The following is a 9,851-nucleotide window of genomic DNA, read 5'->3' as shown; positions in this document are numbered from 1 at the left end:
TACCCACCTACACCCTAACCGAACCCCACCCAAAACACACAACCCTGACCGAACCACCCCGACACACCTACACCCTGACCGAATCACCACCAACACCCACACACTTTTTTGTTTTTGACAAAATAAACACCTACACCTTCACCAAACCCAGATCTACCTTGAACTTATGATGGGTGGAGAAAAGAGAAGGCGCCGGAAAACCCAAAAATTATTTAAAAAAAAAAACACATACCTTAAAACTTGAATTTGCTTCGAAATTAACCTCGAACTTGGTTTAATAAGGCCAAATTCGACCACGAAAACACTAGATCTAGTATTTTCGTGGTCGAATTTCACCTTAAAAGCCATTTCTTTGTTTTAAACCCACCACCACCGTGAGAAGAGAAGGGGGAGGACGAGAGGAGATCGAAAGAGAACATGAGAAGGTGGAGGAGGAGAGGATAGAAGGCAAGAACTCAGAAGAGAGGTGAGGAGGAGAGGAGAGGGGAGAGAAAGAGAAGATGAGAGGAGAGGAGAGAATAGAGGCGGATGAGAGAGAGAGTGTGGTGAAATGAAATGAGGTTGGTTGGGGGGGAGGCCCGTGTTTTAATTAGGGTTTTTTTTTTTTATTTAAAAAAAAAATCCGTCGGAAAGGCTTTGAATTCCGTCGCAAATTTCCGACGGAATTAATTTCGGTCGGAAATTTACGACGGAATTTTAATCCGTCGGAAACTATACCTTTTCCGACGGATTTTCCGTCGTAAATGGTATATTTTTCGACGGATTAAAATTCCGTCGTAAATTTCCGACCGAAATTAATTCCGTCGGAAATTTCGTACTTTCCGACGAATTTCCTTATCCGTCGGAATTGGGCTTTTTTCTAGTAGTGCAAGCTACCACAACCTTAGCAAGGACAAGAGACACTCGTCACTCTCTTGTGGTCCATGGATCATGTATGGATATAATTTTCAAAGTGTGGACTAGTTGCCTGTCGATCTACTTATATCAACTAACTTACTAAAACATACGAAGTAAACATTAAGAGACCCACCGTCCCGACATGACCCGATATATGGGTTAGTCCATGCATGAACTCCACTTATCAATGACTTTTTCCTTACTCGTTCTAGACATATCCCGCTTTCATGACATGTGATCTACACAATATAACCCAAGCCCAACTTTAGTTGTAGAGTAGACCTGTCAATCCCTACCCTACCCAAATAACTTGACATGCGACCCGAAATCATTACCTGAACTAACCTGAGCCGACCGGTACTTGATCCGAAGTGGATGAAGTTAAACCAAACGTGACCTGATGCCCGAGATGACCCTACTCGATATTAACCCGAAACATGCACGGGTGAGTAGACCTGTCAATCCCTACCCGAAACCTGACCTAAAGTGACCTGACCTAATTTTAACACAAATTGATTCACCTAAACTGACATGACTTGAAGTGACCTGATACATGAAGTGAATAGGATGAAAGGGTGAGTTACTGATTCTAGATTCTTACGGGTAGTCACGTTTTTTTTTTTTTTTTTTTTTTTTTTTTTTTTTTTGTATAGAAATTTACTTGATTTTCTAATTATTATAAGTTATTATTAAAATAAGAGAGAGTATTCTCACAATTTTTTTATTGAATTTATATTTGGTCATACGAACTGACTCGACCCGACCTGAATCAACCTAACCCAAACTTGACCCGGGATTAGGGGAGTTCAGATTCGGGTACCCGGATTTTTGGGTACCCAAAACCCCGGGCACCTGGATCTTCGGGTAGCTTAGCTTGTAACGCGGCCCATGTCCCGACTCGGACAAACCGGGTACCCGGTTTTCAGGTACCCGATTTTGCCGTATCGCCCGACATGACTCGAAAACTAGTCTAGCAAATTGATTCGACCCAAAGTGACCCGAACAGAACTGACATGACTGGAATTTGACTTGACCAGAGCTCAACCTGAAGTGTTGACCTGAAATCCGAATTGACTCGATCTGGTTCGACTCGACCCGAATATTTCTATCTCAAACCCGATTTGAATGACCCGTTTGCTAGGTCGTGAGAAAAATATAATGGAAAGAAAAGGGAAGAAGAAGATCACGTTCCTTAGACATGATTATAATTTATAAATCTCAAAGACCAAAAAAATAAGAAAGAAAAATAAAAAAGAAAAAAAAACAAAAAGAAAAATAAAAATAAAAAAACCAAAAGAAAGAAAATAATAACGTTGAGAAATTTTTGAAAATGAATCCCTCTCAACTCCAACCCCTCTTTTCCCTCTTCAAATCAAATCTCTTCTTCCTTCTCTCTTTCTCTCTCCTCTTCTCAAATGAACTTCAACTCAAACTCCAAACAACACTAAACAACCACCGCAACAACCACCGTCAACCGCCGCAACAACCTCCGACAAATCAAATGCAAGAACTCTTCGGATCAGTTCGTCGATCCTTAGTCTTCCGAACTTCAAATTCTGCCTCCCCAACCACCGACACCGACGTCGGTTTCGGTGGTTTTGTCGATAAAATTGGCTCCTCTATCCGTAAATCACGCATCGGATTGTTCGCGACAAAGTCCCCAGTTCGAGCACTTCCGTATTCTCCGGCGAAGGAGAATATGCCGCCGTCGAGTAAAGATGAAGCTCCGCCTATTCGATGGCGGAAAGGGGAGTTGATTGGTTGCGGCGCTTTTGGGAGGGTTTATATGGGCATGAATATTGATTCTGGGGAATTACTTGCTGTTAAGCAGGTTTGATGATTAGGGTTTATTGTTTTTGAGTTTTTGAATTTGAATTTGTGTTGGGAAATTGTGCGTTTTTGATTTTGTGAATTGGGTTTTAATTTGCAGGTTTCGATTGCTTCTGGTGGTGCGTCTAGAGAGAAAACTCAGGTTAGGGAATTAATTCAGGGTTTTGTGATGAATTTGAAATTAGGGATTACTCTTGATCTATTGATTTTAGTTGAATTTGAAATGGAATTGTCAAATTGAGACTTGATTGATTATGCAATTCGCAATTTTTACTGTCTTTGATGCTTAATTGTGTGAATTCGTCTTGTTCGGATCATTAGTATTGATTTATTAGTTTATTAGTTTGATTCTTATTGTTACCTGTTTTAAGATACAGGATTATCTAATTTCTGCTCCTATTTGATTGTTTGATTTATTTTTGTTTCGAAAATGAGAGTAGGCTCACATAAGGGAGCTGGAAGAGGAAGTGAAGCTGCTTAGGAATCTATCACATACAAATATAGTTGTAAGTATTTTATCTTTTCATGTAACAAAATACGATTATTGCTGGAGTCTGAGCTTAATTTCCATGCCAGAGATATTTGGGGACTGCAAGAGAGGAGGAGGCTTTGAATATTTTACTGGAATTTGTTCCGGGTGGATCCATTTCCTCACTTCTTGGCAAGTTTGGATCATTTCCGGAATCTGTAAGTTTTTGCTCTATCTATAGTGTCTTGAATATTCATAATTTCTTCTTCTAAAACATGTTGAGCTCATTATTCCGTATCATACTTTCTGGTTTTGTCCTGACCAGGTCATAAGAATGTACACTAAGCAGTTGCTACTGGGGTTAGAATATCTGCATAAGAACGGCATTATGCATAGGGATATTAAGGTATTGCTGTGATGCATATAGATCATTGCTCATCAGCCTTATCTCTCTATTTCCGATCGTTTTCAAAGTATGTGTGGTGTTTACACATTCCGTTAATGATGTAGGGTGCAAACATTTTAGTTGACAATAAAGGATGTATTAAACTTGCTGATTTTGGTGCTTCCAAGAAAGTTGTTGAGCTGGTACAAATTTAAAATTTATTCCATTCTTATCTTTGTTTGTCTTCATAAACATGTTACTTTGTAAGTGATTGGTAGCTGATCTCACGCTGATTGATTCATTCTGTATGAATATTTTTGCACTAACAGGCTACAATGACCGGGGCGAAGTCAATGAAGGGTACTCCACATTGGATGGCACCTGAAGTTATTCTTCAGACTGGACATAACTTGTGAGGATTATATTTAAATCTAACTGAATTTTTCTCACCAATCCCCATGCCAAAAGAAACTCATTCATTTAGCTATTTGACTTAGTCATCTCTAAGTTCAACTTTCCAATTAGAAGCAATCTTTTTGTTTGATCTCAAAGAATTGCATCAGTTGGAAAAGATTTTGAACTTGTTTTGAATGGCTTGACTGCCAGAATTGGAAAAAAAAGAAAAGGCCTTTGTACGGCAGCGTGTGGAATATTGCATGTTATTTAAGAACTCAGTAGTAATATCGAGGTTGATTACAAGATTTGACCTTATATGTTTCACTTAAAACTCCCTCAAGTGCGCATATACCAGAAATCAGAATAATTAATATTTAAGGAGTCTGATAGGGCTGGATTTATGTTTTATATTTTAATGATGGATATCCAAATAATATTTAGTGTACATTTTATAAAATTTAATAGACAACTATACTGATTTGAGATCTCTGGAGCTCATGCTTATAACTGTTCAATACCTCAGTTCTGCTGATATATGGAGTGTCGGTTGTACGATCATTGAAATGGCCACAGGAAAGCCTCCATGGTGCCAGTATCAGGAGGTAACTCTACCTCACATTCACCACTTTAGATTTCTGGTCATAATGTTTACCAATATGTCAATGTTGTGTTTTTGCACTTTTTTTCCCTGTTTGACATTTTTAGTCTCTGTTTTTTTAGGTGCAAGCTTTGTTCCATATTGGGACCACTAAGTCTCATCCTCCCATCCCAGAACACCTTTCAGCTGATGCAAAGGATTTTTTGATTAAGTGCTTACAAAAGTAAGACTGTCTTGTTGTCTCTTGCAGAGACTTGATGTTTCGTTTAAGAACTATATTTTTCCACGCATTATCTCAACCCCATGATTTATTTTTTTGGTGACAGGGAACCATACTTAAGGGCATCTGCTTCAGAACTTCTACAGGTACTTCTCATACTTTCTGCAGTTCAATTGAGTTCTTTTCAATTTAAAATGGGGCCATGAAATAGGATGCTTTACTGTCAAATTTCTGGGATCTCCACTTGCTATTCTCCTCATCACCTTTACATCTTCCTGTCATGTTATTCAGAGAAGCCACTGAAATTTCTGCAGCATATTTTGTCTTAACTATTGTTATACCTGTACTATAATTGTGGCAATTTTATGCAGCATCCATTTGTCACTGGAGAATATCGGGAATCTCAACCTGGTTTTCGTCGTTCAGTTATGGTTAGTTCAATCTGAATGGCTATTTGGTTTATTTTACTCTCTTTGCTTGCTACTCAAACAAGTTATTGTGGCCCTCCAGGAAAATAGTGGAAACCAAACCGCAACTACACCAATAGACCAGAAGAACATGTAAGTGCTTTTACATCTTTTTTTCCTCAAACAAACCTTAGCGTTCAAGTTGATTGTGAATTAATGTGGACTCTGAAGAATTCATTCATCACTGCAGCAGAAGCAACGTAATGAGGTCAATAAGCGGTGGATTAAAAGATATTTGCAATATGGGTAGTGTGAGGTGCTCAACGGTTTACCCTGACAAATTCTCTGGTACAAGTCCTCTATGGGGCACAAACACTAGTGATGATGACATGTGTATAATAGATGATAAAGATGACTTTGCAGTATGTTCATCAGCACAATCAAACCCTACAATGCTTGCAGATGACTTCAGTAAGGTAACACATTTTATATATTCATACTATGAAATAAAAAGCTTTATGTTCTATAAATTGTAATGAGTTTACTGACATATACTTTAAATAAATTAGAGTTTCAATCCTATGTGCGAGCCAAATGATGATTGGCCATGTAAATTTGATGAAAGTCCTGAGGTTGGAAGAAGCAACATTAACTTGTTTCCTAGGGAAGGCTGTGGAACTGCTGAAGCATCTTGCAATGTAGGAACTGAGTTTACATTCCCTAGTGAAGCATTGGGTGATGATGATGAAGAAGTTACTGAATCAAAGATTCAGGCATTCTTGAACGAAAAGGTAAAAAATGTTCATTTGTGAAATGTCCATATTCCCTCTATATGCAGGTGCCAGATTTTGTCATTCTGAATGTCATCTATGACTTTGATGTACTTTTATTAAACTATTTCTTGAATCACTCAGGCTTTCGATCTCAAGAAACTTCAAGAAGAGTTCTATAATAATACAATAAATGTAGCTTCCCCAAAAGCTTTTAGGGGCATAGACAGTGATGCTGCTAGCAATTTACCTTCCAAAATTAAGTCGCCTGCACCCGTACCCAGTCGACGACTGTCTACTGCAGCTGATGTTTCCAAGAATGTGAGTCCTGCAAGTCACAGCAGACCTGTCCTAGATATGGATGGTCCCAGAGAGCAGCCTTTAAAGGAGCATCCTGAGATCAGAGAGATACAGAAAGAAGGACATAGTTCAAGGTTTGTGAATGGCATAAGTTTCTTGTTTTTGCTCTTTTTTTTTTATTTATTTATTTTTTTTATTTTATTTTTTTGGAATTGTTCTGATGGTAGAGATCTTGCGCTTGCAGTCCTAGCTTTTCTGAAAGACAAAAGATATGGAAGGAAGAACTCGACAAAGAACTTGAGATGGAAAGAGGCAAGTATTTCATTTGCATTTTAAGTTAGTAACTTACACCAGTGACCCGGCATGCAAGCTGAATTGGTTGATTTTCTTGCATTTTAACTCTTTGACATTGACCGGTTTCTTTTCTGTCAAACTAACTGCACCCTAGAATCTTAAGTAGACTATTCACTGTTAATTCATTTATGACATTAGTTCGATTTCACACAATGATTACCAAATGAATCTTCATTTTGAGTTAGAAAGTGAAAGTACCTGTTCAAAAATCTAAAATTCTTATTAAAGACAGATAATACGAAGTAATAATTACCAAAGACAAAATTACATACTCTGTATTATTTTGGTGATTCATCTAGTGTAAAATTCCAGGGGAAAAAAGTGACTTCTGGTCTCATTAAAGGGTAAACCATCACCTAATGCTAGAATTTTTATTCTTGGAGAGTTGGAGGATTGTTCAACCGGCAATTTGTTTATTTGTGGGGAAAAGCCCCTGTTTTTATATGGAGCATATTTGAACTTTCAGTTTTACAAGAGTTTTTGATAAAACAAGTTCTTTTTTTCTAGAATTTCAAAGGTTTTAGATTACATTCGAATGTTCAAAATTGTTAAATTTTACACTTAAGAGAAAGAATGTTTTTTAGATCTTCAAAGGTTGTAGAATACATTCAAATGTTGTTTTCAGATCTCTTCTTTTAATGAAAATAGTTTCCATGGACAAGTAGTTTTGGTAATTAATGAGTAGGTAATTTTGGGATGCTGTGTGGTATGCGAAATGGGTTGAGGAAGGAGATAAAGGGAATTTGAACGTGTTCGCAAAAGCTTTTCTTGTACTCTGGGTGCTCCCCCCCACCCCCCCCCCCCCTCCCCCAACCAACTTGGATTTCTAGTATGTGACTAAAATGACTAACATAACATGCTCTTTTTTTTTTTTTTTTTTTTTTCCCTTCTGCAAGAACATGTTCATTGAAACTAGACATGTGTAAATCACGGCGTATGCAGCTTCTTTGGTTATGGGATTTTACTCATAAGAAAACAGGCTCCAACCCACACCATTTCAGAGCAGGATAGAGGCTAGAGCATATGCTGAGATTAAATCAGTACATATGAAGATATTATAGGTCTGAAGACACCCTATGTTCCAAGAATGATGGCTAAGACTTCTGCGTTATTAGGCATGGCAATAGTCTCTTTCCCCAGTATAATCACAAAACATAATGCAAAGCAACCTCCTTACAGCCAAGGTCTAGTACTTTTCTCACCGAAACTGCTCAAAGTTGCATGCTATTAATAAACCAGACCCTTCATAATTAAAATCCAGGCACTGCTATTTTCATCATGAAACTTCTCAAGCTCCTTTCACGCCTGGATTTGTAGGTATTATCCACCATAGAAACCTTTAGAAGTCTGCTTCTAGATTTTTACCATTTCAGTTTTCTTCTTAAACTGCTTCTCTGAATCTCCCAACAAAGCAGTATCTTATGCTATAGCTAATACATAGAAGAAACTTCAAAATTTCTTGCCTCACTGACTTGCATAAACACAAAAAAATGCACTAGTAAGAACTAAATTTGATAATTACCCTCCTGATCAAGATATAACCCACGACTATTCTGATGTGTACACCTATCCTAGTATAATAAACCTATACCAAGGCCCTCAATACAGCATCCCAAATAATTTTATGTCTAGCATGTCTATGCTCTTCTTGCACCTCATTACACTCTTTTCATGCCAAGCTGCATATTCTTAAATCACTATCACCTTTAAGATACTCGACACTATAGAGTGGGTATGAAATCCTTATTTGGCACTTCCTACTTTTGTGGACACCTCATATATAGCTACATATTAGTTGAGAGAAAATATTATAGGAAAGGGGAAGAGAAGTAAAGTACTCATAGATGGTCTAGAGATTGGAATTTAAAGAAGTATCTAACCCAATATGAAATTAATGAAACAAAAGCTTTGAGCGAGTCTGATCTAAAGATTAAACAAAATGATTAGCTAAATGAGTCACAAATGACTGAAAGAGGAGTTGGAATTTGAAACAAAGAGTCATAAGCTTGAGATTACCAAAACAAAAAAAAAAAGAAAAAAAAAATCCTATTGTTATCGTCAAATTTGAATTTGTATTAACGAAGAGCTTCATTTATTACAACATATTTAAACAGGAAGCCACAGAGGGGCTGGCATTTTCCTTCTAAAATTTTCACAACTTTGGAAGGATTAGTTCATTGAATTCGGTGGGGGGGGGGGGGTGGTGGGAGTTGATTCCTTTTCATATTTTTCTTTCGAAGGCTTGTCTTATTTCATTGTGTCCGTTGAATACTTGAATTTCCCATGCCTAGGAGTTTTACCAAACTAGTGGGCCTCCAAAACTATACTTTTGTGCATATGATTGAGCTGGATGATTAGTAAGTGAGATCTGTCTGCATTTCTGCTGCAAAAAAAGGGTCTTAGTCAATCATCTGAGATCTTCTCAACTCAATTCTCCCTTGTATTTATGGTCCTGATCATATAAAGCTCCATTGCAGAGAGACTAGCAGAAAGATTGCGGCAGGCTGGTGGGAAGACCTCATCTCCAAACAAGCGGGTTCCTAGTCAACAGAGGGAACGATTACCTTTTGCATCACCGCCTAAATGAGTACATGTTTTTTAATGTCTCTGGCAATGATGCTTCGAGGAAGACGTGCTTGCCAGGAAAGCACGAATGTATCTAGCAGTATTTTTGGTAAAGAAAGTTATGTGTTAAATAATACTCCATATAGCGACCACCTAGCAGTCTTTCCATGAATAGCCGGTCTGCCAGTTGATCAATTGTATCAGTCTTCTGGAGGGTGTGAAGAGGCTGACAAATCACATCTTCATTCAGTGTTTTGTAATTTCTTACTTCTGCTTAAGCGCGATTTGTATGTTTTATGCTGAATATTAAGGATGTGATATTGAGTTTTTCTTTAGCGATGATGATGTTATAGCAATGTATAAAGGCATTGATAACGGTTGAATGTATAGTGGCTCCAGAAGTTGCTTGTTTGCTTTAATCACTAAGAGCTTAAATCCCACTTTTTTCACCTATGCATCAGGATTTCATTGTTTGATTTATTGGCATTTTGACACTTCAAGTTTTGTCGAACATACTCTTGATATTCAAGACCATGAATCTAACATGTATTGCATAACTCTTCATGATATATGAATTAAGGCTCCTGAATATGTTGATTATCAGTTAATTGATCCATTTAAACTAACTATATATGTTTAATACATTCATGCCGGTGTAAT

General features: G+C 37.5%; 1 protein-coding gene across 1 annotated transcript; it reads left to right on the top strand.

Annotated features, from left to right (window-relative positions):
- The first annotated feature begins 2,313 nt into the window (after positions 1–2,313).
- On the top strand, positions 2,314–9,610 carry LOC145582025 (mitogen-activated protein kinase kinase kinase NPK1-like). The gene is made up of 17 exons (XM_081639065.1): positions 2,314–2,728; positions 2,828–2,869; positions 3,168–3,233; positions 3,304–3,414; positions 3,522–3,602; positions 3,707–3,784; positions 3,911–3,993; positions 4,501–4,579; positions 4,698–4,798; positions 4,902–4,941; positions 5,167–5,226; positions 5,306–5,355; positions 5,453–5,678; positions 5,772–5,993; positions 6,117–6,406; positions 6,517–6,584; positions 9,104–9,610. The coding sequence occupies exons 1-17, from the start codon at positions 2,399–2,401 to the stop codon at positions 9,211–9,213; spliced, it is 2,037 nt and encodes a 678-aa protein (XP_081495191.1). The 5' UTR covers positions 2,314–2,398; the 3' UTR covers positions 9,214–9,610.
- The last annotated feature ends 241 nt before the right edge of the window (positions 9,611–9,851 follow it).

Source organism: Chenopodium album, chromosome 15 (assembly GCF_948465745.1).
Source record: "Chenopodium album chromosome 15, dcCheAlbu1.1, whole genome shotgun sequence".
Taxonomy (NCBI): Eukaryota; Viridiplantae; Streptophyta; class Magnoliopsida; order Caryophyllales; family Amaranthaceae; genus Chenopodium; species Chenopodium album.
Note: the sequence above shows the minus strand (reverse complement) of the source record. Positions and strands in the feature narration are given on the sequence as shown.

Coding starts and splice junctions, on each gene's coding strand:
- LOC145582025 (XM_081639065.1), top strand. CDS start 2,399: ATGCAAGAACTCTTCGGATCAGTTCGTCGATCCTTAGTCTTCCGAACT. Junction 3,785..3,910: donor CCAAGAAAGTTGTTGAGCTG/GTACAAATTTAA, acceptor TTGCACTAACAG/GCTACAATGACCGGGGCGAA. Junction 5,356..5,452: donor CCAATAGACCAGAAGAACAT/GTAAGTGCTTTT, acceptor TCATCACTGCAG/CAGAAGCAACGTAATGAGGT.